A 21766-nucleotide genomic window follows, 5' to 3' on the forward strand; every position below is an offset into this window, starting at 1 on the left:
GATGTTTTTAAAGCAGTGGAACTGAACGGTGTAACTTAGAAAGTACAGAAAAAAAATCTAAGGACCAAACCTTGGGGCCCTACATAACTTAGCAGACAGAAAAAGGATAAGAGCCCAGCAAAGAAAAAGGGAAACACATGCTCTGTGAGGACAGAAAGTTGTCTGTTTTGTTCCTTAATTGTTTGCCATTATCTTAGGTCCTGGTGTTTAGAAAACACCCCAAAAGAAAAGAACAAAAACAAAACTCCAAACATTCCATATGATTGCTTTTGATTGGGTGGCCAGTGAAGTAAGGAAAAAACAAAAACATGCCAGTGTTGGTATTGCACAATTCCAGCGAAACAGGTATTTTCAAGAAGAGATGCTTCCTCTTCCAGCTGTGGAGCCGCATGTGGAGGAGCTCTTGTCTGTGCCAGCAGCCATGCTGCCCAAGGCTCCGCTGCAGTCTGTGCAGGTCTCGGGAAGCAGGCAGGTGACCACAGCCCTGGCGCAGCGCAAAGGGCTGACTGTTTCAACAAGGTGAACAGTGGCCCCTGGAGATGACTGAGCCGCTTGCTCCGCAATGCATGCTCCTGGAACCCGTTCTGTTCCTGTGCAGAGCGCGCTCCACTGTGTGGACATCCGTGCCCGTGTGAAGGGTGGCCCACATTTCTGCAACCTGCTAGCCCGTCTCCAAAGCCCTGGTGGCCAGTTACCAGAAATACATGGATGGGGCTTCGGGAAGGAAATCAAAGACACCCTCATCTAGCAGGGCCAGACCCTCCCTGCTAGCAGCTGACCCCATCATTGAAAAGCCAAAAAGCTCAGAGGCCCTGGTGCATGCAGCAGTCACCAGAAGTCTTACAGAGAAGCCAGCCACAAGGAACAGGGTTCACCTTTATATTAAACAATGGTTGTGGGATTTTAAGTTTTAAAAGAAAGGGGTGGGGGCCCCTTCCAGGTTAAGATGATGTGAACACAGTTATCTATTTTTTTCCCTCCCCAAACCCCGTGTGAAAGTATAATCAATGAGTTTTGTTCTAAACCTACAAGTGTGGCGAAAGCAGTAGAGGAAACAACAGCAACAAAATTTTGAAAGGTGGAAAGCGGATGGATGTGTGATGACTGATTTAGCACCCCCAAGAAACTCAAATCCCAAGCTGGCAGCAAGGAAAGTTCAAAATCAACAAAATTTGCACCACAGCCTCAAAAGGATCAGAAATTGGCAATGCTAGAAAAATCTGAAGCACAGTGTGAAGAAGAGTTCCTAAATAAGGGGGTGTAGGCAAAAGCCGTTTGAGAAACAGTAAAAATCCCAGGTCCCTTTACTCCAACCTAGGAAAAACAGAGGAGGAATGCCAGGAGACCATATGGCCAGTGAATTGCTGAATGCAGACACCTCTAGCCTTCTTCCCCAGTACAACTCCCAACATGCTGGCAGCCAGACATTTACCTTCCAGAAAAGAAACTGAGGCTCCTTTCCACAGACGCTGATCCACCTAAAAGCAAGACTTAAAGGCACTGACCTCAGAGTTTCCCCTACATAAATGGCCCACCCAGATTACGATTCAGTGAAGCTCAGAGTTGAAAAGTCCTTCCCACAGGCTCAGGGTGTGAATCAGTTTTTTAGTCTCACGCTTTCTTGAGCAGAGAGCCAAGGGATTACAAGCCCAAAGAAGAAAGGCTCTGCCGCAGAAACTGGAAACCAAAATAAGTAAAGAGAAAAAAAGGCAACTGTGGAGGAGGGAAAAACTAGATCCAACATGATTGGCTATGAATGGATAATTGTGGAAACGGAATAATAGTAGGTAGGGATTCACTATATCATTGTATCACTGTAGATATTAAAATTTTATGTAATATGGAGTTTTAAAAGGGATGGTAGGAAAGGTTTGGATTTCTCAGCAATACTGGAAACAAAAAGACAATGGAGCAATGCCTTCAAAATTTCTAATAATTGAAAAAATTTCCAAACAAATTCTATAACTAGACAAGCTATAAATCAAGTGCAAAGGAAGCACCCGAGTAGATGGACTGGCCCTAATGAATCAATGGCGGTCCACTCATTCTACTAGGAAGTAAGACAGAGTATTTGGGTGCACATACAGGTTGGTTGGTATATTTGGTGATGGAAATAAGACCCAGTTCTCTTCTGATTGCTTTACTTTGAGGAGCACATAGTCTAGTGGGACATATGGATACATAAAGAGATAGTGTTTATATGTACTAAAATAAAATGGCTGAGTTCTGTTATAGAGCTATGCATAGTCTTATGGGACCCCAGCCTTTTGGCTCAGGAAAGGCTTTAAGGGGTAGGTAATGCCTGAGATGAGTCTTAAGGAATGAATAGTGGTTACCCAGAGAAGAAGGAAGGGAAAAGCATTCAAAGCAGAAAGACTGCCATTAACAAAGGGACAAAGGAATAAAATATCTTGGTGTGTATAGAATATAGCACAGAACCAAGCACAGAGAGTGTGCAGTAAATACTTACTGGCATCAATTAAATCACTTGGTATTTTCATGGACTTGGCATATCTAGGGTTACTAGAGGCTAGAAATGAAACCAGAAAGTATACTGCAACTGTCTGTTATTCAAGTGTTAAGTTAACCATTTTGAAACAGCAGAATCAAGAAACGGTGCTGAAAACTGTATTCTGGAAGAGGTATTAAGGAGCTGGAAAATAGGAAACAACCAAGATGCTAAGGCTTCATCTACTGATGGACTGCAGCACTCATTTTTAAGAGTTTTCTGGTTGATTCATAGTTCAAAAATTATTTTTGAACTGATTGAATTTAGCCTTGGCTGATATTGCATTTGTTTAATTCAGCAATCTTTATCTTTACCTATTCTTTTGCTAGTTCATTCTACAAAAATTTTTAAGTACCCACTTGTATAGACACTTTATATAAAACAGTTCTTGGGGCTTTTGTAGTCTGAAGGGAAAGGCAGATGCTAGAGAAATTATGCATGATTAAATATACAGATGGTATTTTTATATGGCACAAGGTTCCTGCCATATGACACAAGAATAATGTTCAAATATTTCACTACCAATAAGGTCAGCCTCAATCTTAAAAATACTACTGCAGTGTTGGTGGGAATGTAAATTGATACAGCCACTATGGAGAACTTTATGAAGGTTCCTTAAAAAACTAAAAATAGAACTACCATATGACCCAGCAATCCCACTACTGGGCATATACTCTGAGAAAACCATAATTCAAAAAGAGTCATGTACCACAATGTTCATTGCAGCACTATTTACAATAGCCAGGACATGGAAGCAACCTAAGTGTCCATCGACAGATGGATGGATAAAGAAGATGTGGCACATATATACAATGGAATATTACTCAGCCATAAAAGGAAACAAAATTGAGTTATTTGTAGTGAGGTGGATGGACCTAGAGTCTGTCATACAGCATGAAGTAAGTCAGAAAGAGAAAAACACATACCGTATGCTAACACATATATATGGAATCTTAAAAAAAAAATGTTTATGAAGAACCTAGGGGGAGGATGGGAATAAAGACGCAGACCTACTAGAGAATGGACTTGAGGTCACGGGGAGGGGGAAGGGTAAGCTGGACGAAGTGAGAGAGTGGCATGGACTTATATATACTACCAAATGTAAAATAGATAGCTAGTGGGAAGCAGCCGCATAGCACAGGGAGATCAGCTTGGTGCTTTGTGACCACCTAGAGGGGTGGGATAGGGAGGGTGGGAGGGAGGGAGATGCAAGAGGGAAGAGATATGGGGATATATGTATATGTATAACTGATTCACTTTGTTATGAAGGAGAAACTAACACACTATTGTAAAGGAATTATACTCCAATAAAGATGTTAAAAAAAAAATTACTGCCTAAGGACAATGGTAATTTTTAGTGTATATTATAAACAAGGGCCAGGAAAAAAACAAAACAAATTTGGTCTTTATATGTGTTCATTATAATGAAAATATTAACCACTACTTACCTATTCATGTGAAATTATAAATTTTTATTCAAGATGAGTCCAAGCCTATTGGATAGACTTTGAATACTAGTAAAATGACAGAACATACTGCAGGGAAAGAGTAAGAACATATAGACTCATGTTCTTTTACGTTTGAAAAAAGGAGTCTTTGACTCAAATGGAGCTTCTGTGTGGTGAATTAATGGGTCATCATAACCAAATGATTGTAAGTCACAATTTAACTGAAAACCAGAAGGATAAAAATAGCAAAGACTAAACATATAATATCCTTCTTTCTTCATCTTTGCTTCTGGAAGGTGTGTCTTTCCTGAACTATGAATCATTGCCCCAGACCTTGCAAATTTGTTCCATGAGAGGGAAGTACCAGAGAGCATTAATACTCTCATTGTGGGTGTCCCTGCTCAGGAGCGAAAAGGGGCACAGTGTGCAGTTTGGATAACTCTCCTTCCCCATAGGTTGCATAAAATGGAAACTAATGTTAAAAGAAAAATAGTCCAAGTAGTTTCAACCTTACCTTTCTATAACGACTGTCGTGACTGTACTAACAGAAGGAAGATCTTATTGCCTCCTAGCCTTCTTCAACTAGCCTGGGTTATTGTCATAAGCAGCCAGATCACAGAACTTCCAACAGCTCAATCCTAAAAGGTAAATGAAAGTGTGGTTCATTAAATGTACAGTTTACGCTTGATATTTTGGCAACTGTTGCTACTCTATAAGCCTAGAAATAAAATGAATAGGGCTGGAATTTTGAACCAGAATCAAAATTGAGGTTTTCTTTCTTTCAAGACTTAGCTTGCTTGTTACAGAATTTTACCAAATTTCCAGATTAATAATCGTTATATTAACAAAAAACAATTTCAATATTGTTAAAAGTATAGCATTGGGCTTCCCTGGTGGCGCAGTGGTTGGGAGTCTGCCTGCCAATGCAGGGGACACGGGTTCGAGCCCTGGTCTGGGAAGATCCCACATGCCGCGGAGCAGCTAGGCCCGTGAGCCACAACTACTGAGCCTGCGCGTCTGGAGCCTGTGCTCCGCAACAAAAGAGGCCGCGATAGTGAGAGGCCCGCGCACTGCGATGAAGAGTGGCCCCCGCTTGCCGCAACTAGAGAAAGCCCTCGCACAGAAACGAAGACCCAACACAGCCATAAATAAATAAATAAATAAATAAATAAATAAATAAATAAATAAAAATTAAAATTCAAAAAAAAAAAAAAAAAAGTATAGCATTGTTGGGCTTCCCTGGTGGCGCAGTGGTTGAGTATCTGCCTGCCAATGCAGGGGACACGGGTTCGAGCCCTGGTCTGGGAAGATCCCACATGCCACGGAGCAATTAGGCCCGTGAGCCACAACTACTGAGCCTGCGCGTCTGGAGCCTGTGCTCCGCAACAAGAGAGGCCGCGACAGTGAAAGGCCCGTGCACCGCGATGAAGAGTGGCCCCCTCTTGCCGCAACTAGAGAAAGCCCTCGCACAGAAACGAAGACCCAACACAGCCAAAAATATAAATAAATAAATAAATAAAAATTAAAAAAAAAAAAAGTAGAGCATTGTCTAGAGTCTGTGCATGCACTTTATTTCTGATATTTTTGCATTCCCTATAATTTCTATTTTTATATATTCCTTTTGGTTATTCTATTAAAAAATAAAAATTAGGATTGACTTTTTAGCTTTTCTCCTAAGACATTTTTCTTTCTGTATATGAAACAAAAATTGCAAATGACAACATCTTCAAAATTATATAGAAATAAGTTATGTACCATTTATTCTCTTATTTGTCTTCCCAATAATAGTTGCTTAAACAATTATGATAACGAATTTGTGGGTGGAATTATTATTACTTTGTATTACTTTGTATTTCTTTAAGCTCTCCTGGCTAATTCAGTGTACAACAGCAACATCTACTGGACATTTTTGTACTTCTCAGCTAAGAATCATCTCACTACCTTTCAAAGTATGAAATTGGCTAAGGAATGCACTTTATATGGGTATTCTTAACATTGCTCTGATCAGCAAACGTGTGAATTTACAGAGTTCACCTAACATAAAGAATGATAATCAGCCTCACAATTATTGAGTATTTAAAGGTGAGAGAAGTATATGACCCAGCAATCCCACTACTGGACATATACCCAGAGAAAACCATAATTTAAAAAGACATATGCACCCCAATGTTCATTGCAGCACTATTTACAATAGCCAGGTCATGGAAGCAACCTAAATGCCCATTGACAGATGAATGGATAAAGAAGATGTGGTACATATATACAATGGAATATTACTCAGCCATAAAAAGGAACGAAATTGAGTCATTTGTTGAGACGTGGATGGATCTAAAGACTGTCATACAGAGTGAAGTAAGTCAGAAAGAGAAAAACAAATATCATATATTAACGCATGTATGTGGAACCTAGAAAAATGGTACAGATGAACTGGTTTGCAGGGCAGAAGTTGAGACACAGATGTAGAGAACAAACGTATGGACACCAAGGGGGGAAAACCGTGGTGGGGTGGGGATGGTGGTGTGATGAATTGGGCGATTGGGATTGACATGTATACACTGATGTGTACAAAATTGATGACTAATAAGAACCTGCAGTATAAAAACACAAACAAACAAAAAAACAACTAATACTAAAATTTCTTAGGGTTATTTGTATGGAAATATGTTAATATAAATGTTTCAGACATTACATGAAATTCTTAAAAATCTTATATGTTCTGGTATAATGTTATAAGTCATAATTCTAGTTATTACTTTAAAATGTATATCTCAGAAATAACTAAATTTCCTTGTCAGTTGCATTATTATGAACTTTCATCAAATCTTTAACCGTGGTCATTTTTAAGTCTTTTGTCATTTACAGACAGTTCTGGGTGTACTCTGATGCTTTTGCAAAAATGTTCCTATAAAAGGGTTTCATCTTCAAGGAATTCATGGAAAAGACTCTGACAAGTACAGGTTTCTGGTAACTGACTATACTGCTGAACTGAATGAATAAGCATTTTCAGAACTCTAATGGAAAACTGATGAATTCATAAAAGTGCTAACAAAAGATCAAGATGAAAAAAAAATTAATTACATGGGACTGAGTGAACTGATGAGGATGATTATAATTTTTGTGACTTTGTGTTTGAATTAAAAAAAAAAAAATCCCACAAGGACACAGAGGCAAAAAATATACAAATCAATTTTCACTGCAAAGTAAAGGAGCTATTACAGTGGAGGATTACTGGACTGAATGTCAATGTTATGACATAGAAAAAAATATATATATATATATGTGTCATCTTGGGCATGTTACTTAACTTGTCTCATATGTAAAATGGGATAGTAGTAGTATTGTTGGGAAATTATGTGAGATAGTATATGTAATGTAGAGCACTTAGAATGGTATATGGTTCAACCAAAGACTATATATGTGTTTGCTTTCTTCTTGGTATTTTATTGTGTATATGCAATATAATTAATTTAGCTAGTTTCCCATTGATCAATGTATAGTATTTTCAATTCCTCTGCTATTCCAATGTTGTCAATATCTTTACATATCCATTACCACTGGCAAAAAAAGAAAAGAAAAGAAAATTGGGTCATTTCCTCGCCATTTGTTGAAAGTTATAGTCCCAGCCATTAAATCATTTTATAATTGTAATCTGACACCAATAAATATAATATCTTCCATTTTTATTATAGCTAAAAAATAAAAAAATAAAAATGTGTGAAGATAACACATATAGTCTGTGCTTCAAATTTAGTATGTCATATTAATTATTTTCTAAAACTGCTTTAAAAGGGAAGCAGGGCCAATGCCTGAACTGTTGGTAATAAAAATTCTCAGAGTTAAGCCACTCATTCTCCCTCACATTCCTGTACATCTGTGGAAAGATTCTTAATAGAGCTAATTGATGCCGTTGTGATAAAATCAATGCACAAAAGCAAAATAACGTACGCTATCCAAGGAGATGATATGTAAATGCAGTTAACAAGGGGGAAAAGCTATGCTAATACCAACATTCTCATTTTCTCTTGCCACAGTAAAGTTGGATTTGTCAGAATTCAATTAAAATCAGCATGGGAGAGAGGATTTTACACATTCATGGAGAAACATAAATAGCTGCCATCCAAATGCAATAATACAGTATTTAATATAGTTCTGATACTCTCACCACTTTTCTCCCCAGAATAACTGAACCTCACTAACTCTGCACACCGCTCCCCCGCTAGATTGGATCAGAGACCCAGAAAGACCTAGTTGTGTAGAAGAAAAAACTCATCCTTGGCTCCATGTTTTGGGGGTTCATCCAGCTTGTTCTAAGGATCAGGCAAGCTGGAAAGATTCGGGACTTAGATTCCGGTGTAGGGTGGGAGGGAGCAAAATGGAGTCATTTGCAAAAGGTAAAAAAGGACAGAGGCACTCCTAGAGAGCTCGGTCATGTAATCACTCATTTAATTAATCAGACATTACTTGGTGAATTTCTATATCCGCAGAGCACTGATCTGGGGACTGGGGACTGTATAGCAGGGGTTGGCAAGCTACTGCCAGCCTGGGGCCCGTTTTTGCACAGCCTGTGAGCTAGGGATGAATTTTGCATTTTCAAAGGTTGTTGAAAAAAGAAAAGAATATGTGTATGGGGAAAAACCCGGGTTTTTCCTCCTATGAGTCTCCTTTACTCTCACACTACTCCTGCATTCACAACAATTCTGACATTAGATGTGAGGGTGTTTCCCCCATCAAGAAATCCTGTGACACCAGCAGGGTGTCCTACGATTCAACTCAATTTTGACACTGCCTACCTGAAGATAGCATCCGATCCCACAGGTTAAGCACTCAGTCCCGTAAGACCATCCCCCTCTTCAGATGCCAATCACAAGTAGTAGGGCCCCAAGCTAACCACAACTTCTGTCCAAGTTGGCTACAAATCAGAGGTTCTCACAGCCCCTTCCTTGGGTATAACTACTTTGCTAGAATGGATCACAAAACTCAGCGAAACACTTTAGGTTACCAGTTTATTAAAGAATATGTCAAAGGATACAGAGAAACAGCCAGATAAAGAATTCAGGGCAGGGTCTGGTAGGGTCCCGAGCTCAGGAGCTTCTGTCTCCTTGCATTTGGGGTGTGTCACCCTCCCAGTATGTTCACCAACGTGAACATTGGTGAACAGGACGTGTTCACCAACCTAAAAGCAATCTTAACCCCATACCATTGGGATTTTATGGAGGTTTCCTCACCTAGGCATGATCAATTATTAACTCTATTTCCAGCCCCTCTCCTCTCTCTGGAGAAGTGAGTGGGGGGCTGAAAATTCTAAGCTTCTTATCATGGCTTGATCCTTTTGGTGACCTGCCCCCATCCAGGAACCATCCAGGAGCCCACCTAGAATCACCTCGTTAGAACAAAAGACATTTCCATCACCAGGAAGTTACATGGGTTTCAGGAGCCCTATGTCAGCAACTGGGGTCAAAGACCAAATATTAGAACAAAAGTTGTCTGTAGTGCTCTTATCACTTGGACTACTACAAGAGTTTTAGTTGCATTATGCCGGGAACTAGGGGCAGACACCAATATACATATTTTTACTATTATTTAACAATATGTGACAGAGATATATGTTGCCTGCAAAGCCTAAAATACTGACTTTCTGACCTTTTACAGAAAAAGTTTGCTAATGCCTGATATATAGAGAGATTTAACTCTCATGAAGTTAGAGTCTAGAAAGGAAATTAAAACAACAATAATAAAAAAAATTAAAAGAAAAACAACAATAATAACAAACACAATAACATAACAATGATTTTTTGATCTTTTACTATCTTTTGAGCATCGAGTTAAGTGTATTATGTCATTATCTCATTTAATCTTCATCAACAAACCTATAAGATAGTTATGATTATTGTTAACTTACCAATGAAGAACCCAAGACTAAAAAGGTTAGTATCAAAGATCACATAAATGACCAGACCTGGCATTAAAATCTAGGTTGTCTGACCCAGAGCCCGTAACCACTCAGTTCAGGTACACAAAATGACAAAAGGTAGAAAGTGATAGGTATCTCAAGAAACAGAAAAACACAACACGCTGTGGGAAAACAGATATGGCAGCTAACACTTCCGGAGGGGATGTTCAGGGAAGATTTCAGGGACAAGGCATCTTTCAAAGGTCCTGAAAGATGGGAAAGATTGTAACGCTGTGGTGAAGGACAGGGAGCCATGGAACAGCCTAGAGGCATTGGTGTGTGGAGGGAACAGGGAGTCCCATTTAACGAGAAGGGAGTACTGGGAGCCCAGTGGAAAACCTGGATCAGAGGGAGGTCCCAGACGGCGTCGAATGCGGAACTAGGGGAAAAAACAGAATAGAAATAAATGTGACTAAACATTTATGACTAAACAATTAGCACAATCAGCCCGATGCACCGCGGAGATTAATCTGAGAAGGATGTATTGGATGGAGTAGTGGAAGGAGAACAGAGGCAGAAACATACATTAGGAGACTACTAACAAAAATCCAGATCTGAGATGATAACGATCCAAATTAGAGGGGAGACGAACAGAGTGGTAGAGAGAGATGTACAGAGTATTGTTAAGTCTCCACCTACACTCCTTCCAAAGTCACAAAACCACGCAAGAGGGAAGGCAAATGGCTTGGCAACCACAAGCCCCTCTTGCTTCCACAGGCCCCTCAGGCTAAATATTGCCTTTTCATGACATCCTCAGTCTAGTTTTTTCCCAGCCTCGTGCCAACACACACACGCACACACCAGTTTGACTGTTTTGCTGACTAAAGGTCCCAGTTTTAGACATAAAGAACAGACTTGTGGTTGTCAAGGAGGAGGGGGTGGGAGAGGGATGGATTGGGAGTTTGGGATTAGCAGATGCAAACTATTATATACAGGATGGATAGACAACAAGGTCCTACTGTATAGCACAGGGAACTATATTCAATATCTTATGATAAAACATAATGGAGGGCTTCCCTGGTGGCGCAGTGGTTGGGAGTCTGCCTGCTAATGCAGGGGACACGGGTTCGAGCCCTGGTCTGGGAGGATCCCACATGCCGCGGAGCAACTGGGCCCGTGAGCCACAACTGCTGAGTCTGCGCGTCTGGAGCGTGTGGCCCGCAACGGGAGGGGCCGCGATAGCGAGAGGCCCGCGCACCGTGATGAAGAGTGGCCCCTGCTTGCCGCAACTAGAGAAAGCCCTCGCACGAAACAAAGACCCAACACAGCTAAATAAATAAATAAAGTAGCTATTAATTAAAAAAAAAAAAAGTGGTAACTCTTGGGAAGAAACTGAGAAAGATCGCTTTTAAAAAAAAAAAAACATAATGGAAAAAAAATTAACACATTGTAAATCAAATATACTTTGAAAAAATAAATTTTTAAAAAATAAAAATAAAGGTCCCAGTTTTGGTCCTCTTGATAAAGTCATTACTTGATATTTGTTTTAATGGAATTTCACCTGAATAAAAATGTCAACGTTTTGGGGCTGAGTGGGGAGGTGGAGGGAACAATGCCCACGCAGTGTGATTTCCCAGGTCCACAATCCACAGGAACTGTCCTCCAAACGGGTGGTGACATCTGTACACAAATCTACAGCTCACACTTCCTGACATGCAGGCCTTGGTTTGGTGGATCTGTCAGTTCAGTCACTTAAAAACTTAAGTGGGGGACTTCCCTAGCAGTCCAGTGGTAAAGACTCTGCACTTCCACTGCAGGGGCATGGGATCGATCCCTGGTCGAGGGACTAAGATCCCACATGCTGCGGAATGTGGCAAAAAAAAAAAAAAAAAAATTCGGTGGTTATTCAGGAAGGGAAATAAGAGAGATGAAAATTTGGTCTGTGCTCTTAAGGAGCTAAGAGTTTAATAGGTAAATGAACTATTGATTGAATAGTCCAATGAATACAGAATGTTTTAATATAAATGCATGTTAATATCATCAAATTAAATTCATTTGAAACACTCGAGGAATACTTTTTTTTTGAATAGCTGAATAATATGAACAGGTGAGGTTTACCCACCCTCTCACTCTCCCTTTCCATAGTCAAACTGTCAACCAACTTGAATAGAAAGCTTCTTTGAAAATACACTAATCACTACCACTACTTCTGAAACATATCTGGACCTCAGTGGAATGAGTCTGTCTCCAAGGGCAGGATATGGTTTGGTAAATCTCAAGGGTGAAGCCAAGCAGGGAAGGACATTCTTACCCTGCAATGGTCTGTGAATGCTTCAAGACAAAGGAGAAAGAAGAAAATGTGGCTGGAGGGAAAACAAACTCAACCCCCAAGAGAGGCTGTATTAAGCACTGAGCTGAAAGAGTAGGGTGAGGACACAAACCCCAGGGAGGCAACAACATTGAAAGCCAAGAGGCGAGAGAAAGCCCTGTGGAGGGGGTGGAGCTTGTGAGTCAGACACGTGGATAGGAGGTCCTTGTACAGAAGAGCAGCGGCGTCTGGCTGGCTGCCAGGGGAGAGCAGCGCCTTAAACGTGATGCCAGACTGGACAGCCATAGTCTACTGACCATAAATGTGTTCTGGATTGGTGGCCATTACAGGACAAATCTAAATACGTACAGGCTGAAAGGATGACAAACAGTAAAAGAGCTAATAGAATCCAATAAGATCCTTCAGGTCTATTCTCTTTGGGGTGAGTTTTGACTTAGATTTTGAAGCTCATATTCCAGGCCTTCTTTGCTATCGTTGACTCATCTGGTCCAACTCCCAACAGCAAGTTATGGCCTCCTTTGTTTTGCCTGATTGTGCCTTTGAATCCCAAGTCCCACTGCCCTCGATGTATGTATGAATCATCGTTGAGCGCACAAGGAAGGATTCCAGTAAAGGAAATAAGCAGGGTTGTTAGAGGAGCAATTCTGGGGCCTTGTTGTTATTCACTGGACACTGCTTATTTCACTTTGTGGGTTTACAATGCAGCAGCTGTTTCAATGTCTCCTGTAAAGCTAGATGCAGAGAAATATCATGAATTAAAACAGACCAAAAAAGACAGCAAATTACTTTACCAGTTACCCCCAAGTTGACAGTCTATAGATTACAACCAAATCTTAAAGTGTTTTGCTGGTCAGTTGTATTTTTCTGTAGCTCTTACGTGTCTATTTGAAGACCTAAAGCAGGTGATGTTTTCGGCCCAGATCCAGAGTTTAAAACTTACGTCATAGAATGTAAGCCTACCTAAAGTTTTATGAGAATTTCTGTTAAGCTTTTGGGGGTTTGGACTGTATGCTGTCATCCTTCATTTTCAAAGAAGACATTTTTTAATGATGGTGTTTCACATATATACTTCCCATTGTCGGCAACATCTACGCTGCATTACTTATAAACTACTGTCAAACTCTCAAAACTTTTCTGCCTCATGGCATCCTGAACTTGATTCCTTCTCCTCTTCCTCTCACGATGGATGGAGAAACAGATGATCATAAAGCTTTCAGAGGTCCTTGGTGGGTTTGTGCGGTAGGGGAGAGCTTGTGGGGAGAAAGGACAAATTGGAGAGTAGAGAAATAGGAACCGTTCTTGGCAAAATAGCTTTGCACGGGAGTCATTGCGTCTGTGTGATACCTCGATGCCAGCCTGTAAGAAAAGCAGGCTGGCAATGGGGTCACTCAGGGGTGCTCACTGGGGAAGAATAATGGTTCCTGCAGACTGGCAGCAAGAATTTGTCCTGTCTTTTCAAAATGCTGTGGAGAGACTTCTTTGCCAACGAATGCATCCTTGGGCCGCTGAAAGGGACAAGCAAATTTACACATATGCCTCCAGGTGAAAAGCATAGAAAAAAGGTTTCCTCTCCTCTGTACCTAGAAGACCTGGGTTCTAGTTCTGATTTTACTAACAACTAGTTGTGTGGCCCACAGTAAAACCATTTAGCATCTATGAAATCTAGCTATGTTTTGTGAATAAAGGGAAGATCTGAGTAAATAATCTCCCTGGCCCTAAAATTCCCTGGGCCTATAATCTATTATGTATCTGGTAGCCTCGATAGCAGTGAAAGTCTGGTGCAGCAGTTCTTCTAAAGCTTCTATTGTCTAGTCCTGTCTATAATCAGGCCAAGTCCTGTAGTTTGTGAGATTAACACGAGGCACAAAATAACTGTGTGTCATCAGAAACAAAGAGTTTGGAAAAGACATTTCCCCTAATGAAATTAAATATCACTGCTCAAAAATAATAAAAGCCTATAGATAGAAAATATCAACGCCACCACAAATCAACATCTGAGGAACAGCTCTAGAAAACATCTGGAAAATAGCGCTAAGTTAACAAACCACTAGATAAAATGTTTGATTTCCCAGTCACTGATGTTACTAACTGCAAAAGCAGTTTAAAAGTCTTATGAGGAATAATATCTTGGCACTGGATGAACAGCAAGAAGCCCAGCTGTTTGCACTTGCTGTATAACAAGTGCCAGTATACGTACTGTAATCCACACAGTCTGCTGAAGATGGAACAGCCAACCGCACGACGTGATGGAGAGTTCTGACTGGGCAGGGGTGATCAGGCCATGGGGACTAAGTAACAGGCACTGACCTCTTTTTACTACAACAGCCCACTTCCAGGGCGACTTCCTTGTGAAATGTTGTTTCTTGTTATATATTCATTCATTTGCTTTTACCTGAAATTTATATCATGGCCTGGAAAGAACTTCTATTTTCAGACAAGAGTCCCCTCTAAACCATAACAGATGTTGGAAACGCTACTGAGACTGATCAAAAAAGAAAAGGAGGAGGGGATATTAGCAAGGACTGTATCAGTGACAAACAGAAAAGGAAGGGGCCCTTAGGTGAGCGGACATGTAGAGAGAGAAGCTGAGAAGAACAGGAAAGCAAGATAATGTGACTCCTTCAGCCTTCTCACCTCAAAGGACCAGAGGATCATATCCATTCTGCTACTGAGATTTTGAAAGAGACTAAGGTAAAATTGCAAGACAAAGGAAAAGGAGGGAGCATTCAGACAGCAGGACAATATGTTTATTTGCAAAACTTCTTAGGCACTTCTTGAAATCAGCAATTCTTTGGAATTTAAAAGCTAAAGTCTGGTCAACTTTGCTATCAATCATTCAATGATTAGTTGTTAAGCTCCTCAGTACGCTTGAGGAAAGCTTCAGGGCATGGGTGGGTAGGGGGAATAATAGTAAACAAAACAGAAGTGGGCTATGTGGAAGACACTTTATTCTGGTAATCTCATTATTCTGGTAACTGATCAATCACCGCCTACAATGTGTTATGAAAACAAAAAAAGATATGTAGGGAAGGGGTTTCTTCTCTTTCCTTTATTTATATGCTAGAAAGATAGATAACAATCAAATAACCACAAAAATAAATATAAAATTGCAACTGTATGAGTGCAGCAAAGGAGAGGTATCTGGTCCTATGAGAGAATGATTAGAAGATTTGAACTTGACAGAGGTGAGAGATAGCTTCCTTGAGGAAGCGATATTTGAATTTCAATGTGAAGGATGACTGGAGTTTAATTAGGTGAGGCTGGGATGGAGGTGAGAAAGAGTTCTCCAGGAAAAGGTCAGAAGAAATGGAGTGATCAAAGAGCTGCAAGGCCCGTGTTCAGGAATGGAGGGCACTCAAGGAGCATGTTGCAAACTGAAACTGGAGAAAACATAAGAGCAAAATTTGCAGGAGTCTATAGGTCATATTTGTCTTTATTCTCAAAGCGTTAAAGGGTTTTTGTGAGGACAGCGATAATGTCAAATTTGGTGTTAAGAAGATCACTCTGGCTGCAGTGTGTACAATGGATTATAGGAACAAGAATGGATGCAGACAGCCTAGTCCGTAGATTATTTCAGTAGTGCACAGTCCAAATGATAAAAGAAGGTAGCTGGCCCTAGGGTGTTGCTGATGATGGAGGAGCAGGAGTTTCAGCGAGACTCATGGCCGGTAGGAGGTAAGCATGTCAGGTCTGCGATTGGTCTATGATTGGGTGGGGTGAGGCACCAACAGTCCCAAGAAGCTACACTTCATTCAAATAAGAACTTGCTTTGAATGCAGAATGCAGAAAGAAGGCAGTGGTATTCTAAAAAACACGAACAACCAAAGAACCCTACCCTGTCTTTTCTTATTTACAGAATTTCCTGGTAATAGCCAACCACTTCCACTGAAAAGGATGACATAGAAGGAGAGGGAAATATAGGGGAACCCACAGTTCCTTTTCCTTTTGGTCCCTCCTTATTCATCAGGAAGCTAAATTATTGTAGAGCACATTGGTAGGATGTGCATGTATAAATAAGTGAAAAAAAGTGTGAGAAATAAGAGAGTTAGTTTTGTGCAGCGTTTCTGCTCTTCTGTCAATACCAAAAACAAAATGCAGGGCTTCCCTGGTGGCGCAGTGATTAAGAATCTGCCTGCCAATGCAGGGGACATGGGTTCGAGCCCTGGTCCAGGAAGATCCCATATGCCACGGGGCAACTAAGTCCGTGTGCCACAACTACTGAGCCTGTGCTCTAGAGCCTGCGAGCCACAACTACTGAGCCCGCACCTCACAACTACTGAAGCCCACGCGCCTAGAGCCCGTGCTCCGTAATGAGAAGACACTGCAATGAGAAGCCTGTGCACCGCCACAAAGAGTAGCCCCTGCTCGCCGCAACTATAGAAAGCCTGCGCACAGCAACAAAGACCCAACGAGGCCAAAAAAATTAAACAAATAAGTTTTTAAAAACTGCATGTGCATGTACCAGCTAAGAAGCACGAATCGTGTAATTTTGGTGATTCCAGAAGTTTAATGCTCTTATAGTTTCATTTAAACTGGTATTCCACAATATAAAGAGGAAAGGTAAAATTCATGCTCATAACTAAATTTTCAACTTTTTCTTTATTTAAAATGACATTAAATAAAAAATAAAAGACACCAGAACAAGTTGAAAGAGACCATGGAAGAAAAGGGAAAACATATTTTCATACCTTTAACAGCCCTTTGCCCTTACTCTTTTGAACAAGGCATCCTGCATTTTCATTTTGCACTGGGTCCCAAAAATTATGTAACAGGCCCTGCATAATACTTTCATTACTAGCTTGTAATTGGCTACTTACTTGCTTAATTCCTACCAGATTCGCCCACTGCTGAACACATAGTAGGCCGGAAGGAAATGTCAAACAAAAACAAATCTAGACATAGGTAAGAAGAGACCTTATTTAAAAGGATCATTGTGACTGGAGGAAAGGGACTATTGCAGTAGAGAATGCTCTGACCATAGGATCTGCAATGGTCTTTATAAGAAGAGATCTGGACACAGACATGCACTCACAGAGAAAAGACCTTGTGAGGACACAGAGAGAAGGCAGCCGTCCACAAGCCGAAGAGAGAGGCCTCAGAAGACACCGAACTTGCCAACCTCTTGATCTTGGACTTCTTGTCTCTAGAACTGTGGGAAAATAAATTTCTATTGTTTGAGCCACAAAGGCTGTGCTATTTTTTTATGGCAGCTCTAACTAACTAATACAATCTTCTTATTTTTGAGATACTTTATATATTCTGTTTATATCCCTTCTCAGATGTACATATTACAAATATTCACTATTTGACTGAATTGCCATTTCACTTTTTAAATGATGTCTATCAAAGAATAGAAGTCTTTAACTTTCAGGAAGTCAAATCATTTAGTTCTTTTATGTTGTGGTTTGTGCTATTTGCAATCATTCCCAACTACTCCCTCTGCCTCAGCAGTCCCCAACCTTTTTGGCACCAGGGACCGGTTTCGTGGAAGACAATTTTTCCACGGAGAGGGGTGGGAGTGAGGGGTGGGCAGGGTGGAGGGGGGATGGTTTCAGGATGATTCAAGCGCATTACATTTATTGTGCACTTTATTTCTATTACTATTACACTGTAATATATAATGAAATAATTATACAATTCACCATAATGCAGAATCAGTGGGAGCCCTGAGCTTGTTTTGCTGCAACTAGATGGTCCCATCTGGGGGTGATGGGGACAGTGACACCCGAAGTGTGTTGCTTATGTCCAGTCTACTCCGTGATCTCGTTTTGGTCCCTGTCACTGCAGAAAACCCTGCTTCACAAAGACAGGATGTTGGAAATGCAAGCAGGCTTTTCCGTGCTTTTGTGGCAATCTCAGGATATTCCACCTTGACTTTGATCCAGAACATATGGAGATTTGAAGTTGTCTCAAACATACTTTTAAGGCCACTGTCATTTGCGATCTCAAGCAGTTGATCCTCTTCTAGCATGGACAAAGTCAATTCACCTGGCTTATTCACAAATGGGTCACGGATCCATTCCTTCCCAGTTCAGGGGTCTTTTGTGGTTGGGAAGTAATGCTCAAACTCTTGAAAGCTGAGATAAGTGAGCAGTTTTGAAGGTTTCATGACTTCCTTGGATAGCCAGTAACCACATATTAAACAAAGTGGGCTTGGAGAATGTAAATCACCTGTTGCAATGAACCTGTAGTTTAAGTAGGACTCTTGGTATTTTCTTTTAAATGCAGCTTTCTTTTTGTGGGCAGTCTTAGAGTCTTCTGCTGTCTCATCATTGGGTCTTTCCCCTTTTCAAAGAAGCTCTCCAGAGACATTTGTTTTTTACTCATTTTGGCTAGGGTTAGCTTGTGCGCTTACCAAAACTGTGACTGAGACAAGTGCACAGTGTGGGAAAGAGGCATGGACAGAGGTGGTAAACAAAATAACGGGCGGGCCATGAATAGACTGAAATAAGTGTCGGATTCTGACTTAAAGTCTGCCACCAGATGCAGCTCTACAATTGAAGTACATCAACTCACTTGCCAATATAAAGCCTGCCACCAGATGCAGCTTAATTGTCACTTGACAATCACTGACAGGGTTTTTTGTTTTTTTTTTAACATCTTTATTGCAGTATAATTGTTTTACAATGGTGTGTTAGTTTCTGCTGTATAACAAAGTGAATCAGCTATACATAAACATATATATCTCCTCCCTGTAGCATCTCCCTCCCACCCTCCCTATCCCACTCCTCTAGGTGGTCACAAAGAACCGAGCTGATCTCCCTGTGCTGTGCGGCTGCTTCCCACTAGCTATCTATTTTACATTTGGTACTATATATATGTCCAAGCCACTCTCTCACTTCGTCCCAGCTTACCCTTCCCCGTCCCCATGTCCTCAAGTCCAATCTCTACATCAGCATCTTTATTCCTGTCCTGCCCCTAGGTTCTTCAGAACCTTTTTTTTTTTTAGATTCCATATATATGTGTTAGCATAAGGTATTTGTTTTTCTCTTTCTGACTTACTTCACTCTGTATGACAGTCTCTAGGTCCATTCACCTCACTAGAAATAACTCAATTTTGTTGCTTTTTATGGCTGATTAATATTCCATTGTATATATGTGCCACATCTTCTTTATCCATTCATCTGTCGATGGACATTTAGGTTGCTTCCATGTCCTGGCTGTTGTAAATAGAGCTGCAATGAACAGTGTGGTACATGACTCTTTTTGAATTATGGTTTTCTCAGGGTATAGGCCCAGTAGTGGGATTGCTGGGTCATATGGTAGTTCTATTTTTAGTTTTTTAAGGAACCTCCATACTGTTCTCCATAGTGACTGTATCAATTTACATTCCCACCAACAGTGCAAGAGGGTTCCCTTTTCTCCACACCCATTCCAGAATTTATTGTTGGTAGATTTTTTGATGATGGCCATTCTGACCAGTGTGAGGTGATACCTTATTGTAGTTTTGATTTGCATTTCTCTAATGATTAGTGATGTTGAGCATCCTTTCATGTGTTTGTTGACAATCTGTATATCTTCTTTGGAGAAATGTTTATTTAGGTCTTCTGCCTATTTTTGGATTGGGTTGTTTGTCTTTTTGATATTGAGCTGCATGAGCTGCTTGTATATTTTGGAGATTAATCCTTTGTCAGTTGCTTCATTTGCAAATATTTTCTCCCATTCTGAGGGTTGTCTTTTCATCTTATTTATGGTTTCCTTTGCTGTGCAAAAGCCTTTAAGTTTCATTAGGTCCCATTTGTTTCTTTTTGTTTTTATTTCCATTTCTCTAGAAGGTGGATCAAAAAGGATCTTGCTGTGATGTATGTCATAGAATATTCTGCCTACGTTTTCCTCTAAGAGTTTTATAGTGTCTGGCCTTACATTTAGGTCTTTAATCCATTTTGAGTTTATTTTTGTGTATGGTGTTAGGGAGTGTTCTAATTTCATTCTTTTGCACGTACCTGTCCAGTTTTCCCAGCACCACTTATTGAAGAGGCTGTCTTTTCTCCATTGTATATGCTTGCCTTCTTTACCAAAGATAATGTAACCATATGTGTATGGGTTTATCTCTGGGCTTTCTATCCTGTTCCATTGATCTATATTTCTGTTTTTGTGCCAGTACCATACTGTCTTGATTACTGTAGCTTTGTAGTATAGTCTGAAGTCAGGGAGCCTCATTCCTCCAGCTCCATTTTTCTTTCTCAAGATTGCTTTGGCTATTCGGGGTCTTTTGTGTTTCCATACAAATTGTGAAATTCTTTGTTCTAGTTCTGTGAAAAATGCCATTGGTAGTTTGATAGGGATTGCATTGAATCAGTAGATTGCTTTGGGTAGGATAGCCATTTTCACGATGTTGATTCTTCCAATCCAAGAACATGGTATATCTCTCCATCTGTTTGTATCATCTTTAATTTCTTTCATCAGTGTCTTATAGTTTTCTGCATACAGATCTTTTGTCTCCTTAGGTAGGTTTATTCCTAGGTATTTTATTCTTTTTGTTGCAATGGTAAATGGGAGTGTTTCCTTAATTTCTCTTTCAGATTTTTCATCATTAGAGTATAGGAACGCAAGAGATTTCTGTGCATTAATTTTATATCCTGCTACTATACTAAATTCATTAATTAGCTGTAGTAGTTTTGTGGTAGCATCTTTGGAATTCTCTATGTATAGTATCATGTCATCTGCAAACAGTGACAGTTTTACTTCTTCCTTGCCAATTCGGATTCCTTTTATTTTTTTCTTCTCTGATTGCTGTGGCTAAAACTTCCAAAACTATGTTGAATAATAGTGGTGAGAGTGGGCAACCTTGTCTTGTTCCTGATCTTAGTGGAAATGGTTTCCGTTTTTCACCATTGGGAACGATGTTGGCCATGGGTTTGTCATATATGGCCTTTATTATGTTGAGGTAAGTTCCCTCTATGCCTACTTTCTGGGGAGTTTTTATCATAAATGGGTGTTGAATTTTGTCAAAAGCTTTTTCTGCATCTATTGAGATGATCATATGGTTTTTCTCCTTCAGTTTGCTAATATGGTTTATCACACTGACTGATTTGCATATATTGAAGAATCCTTGCATTCCTGGGATAAACCCCACTTGATCACAGTATATGATCCTTTTAATGTTCTGTTCAATTCTGTTTGCTAGTATTTTGTTGAGGATTTTTGCATCTATGTTCATCAGTGATATTGGTCTGCAGTTTTCTTTTTTTGTGACATCTTTATCTGGTTTTGGTATCAGGGTGATAGTGGCCGCATAGAATTAGTTTGGGAGTGTTCCTCCCTCTGCTATATTTTGGAAGAGTTTGAGAAGGATAGGTGTTAGCTCTTCTCTAAATGTTTGATAGAATGTGCCTGTGAAGCCATCTGGTCCTGGACTTTTGTTTGTTGGAAGATTTTTAATCACAGTTTCAATTTCAGTGCTTGTGACTGGTCTGTTTATATTCTCTATTTCTTCCTGGTTCAGTCTCGGGAGGTTGTGCTTTTCTAAGAATGTGTCCATTTCTTCCAGGTTGTCCATTTTGTTGGCATATAGTTGCTTGTAGTAATCTCTCATGATCCTTTGTATTTCTGCAGTGTCAGTTGTTACTTCTCGTTTTTCATTTCTAATT

At 40.2% G+C, this 21766-nt stretch overlaps 1 protein-coding gene across 6 annotated transcripts in view; it reads right to left on the bottom strand.

Moving 5' to 3' along the window:
• LOC132366073 (uncharacterized) overlaps positions 1 to 21766 on the bottom strand; it is a 92919-nt gene that overhangs the window by 52710 nt on the left and 18443 nt on the right. For 3 of the 6 annotated variants that reach the window (XR_009503351.1, XR_009503352.1, XR_009503350.1), the window contains one exon: positions 4472 to 4595. Coding sequence is in view for 3 of the 6 variants with exons in the window: in XM_059923415.1 (XP_059779398.1) it covers positions 9920 to 10286 (367 nt within the window). In the remaining 3 variants the exon portion in view is untranslated. Of the gene's footprint in view, positions 1 to 4446; positions 4596 to 9779; positions 10287 to 21766 lie in introns of those variants that run through there. The other 3 variants (XM_059923415.1, XM_059923414.1, XM_059923416.1) reach the window with 2 other exon arrangements.

Source organism: Balaenoptera ricei, chromosome 5 (assembly GCF_028023285.1).
Source record: "Balaenoptera ricei isolate mBalRic1 chromosome 5, mBalRic1.hap2, whole genome shotgun sequence".
Classification (NCBI taxonomy): domain Eukaryota; kingdom Metazoa; phylum Chordata; class Mammalia; order Artiodactyla; family Balaenopteridae; genus Balaenoptera; species Balaenoptera ricei.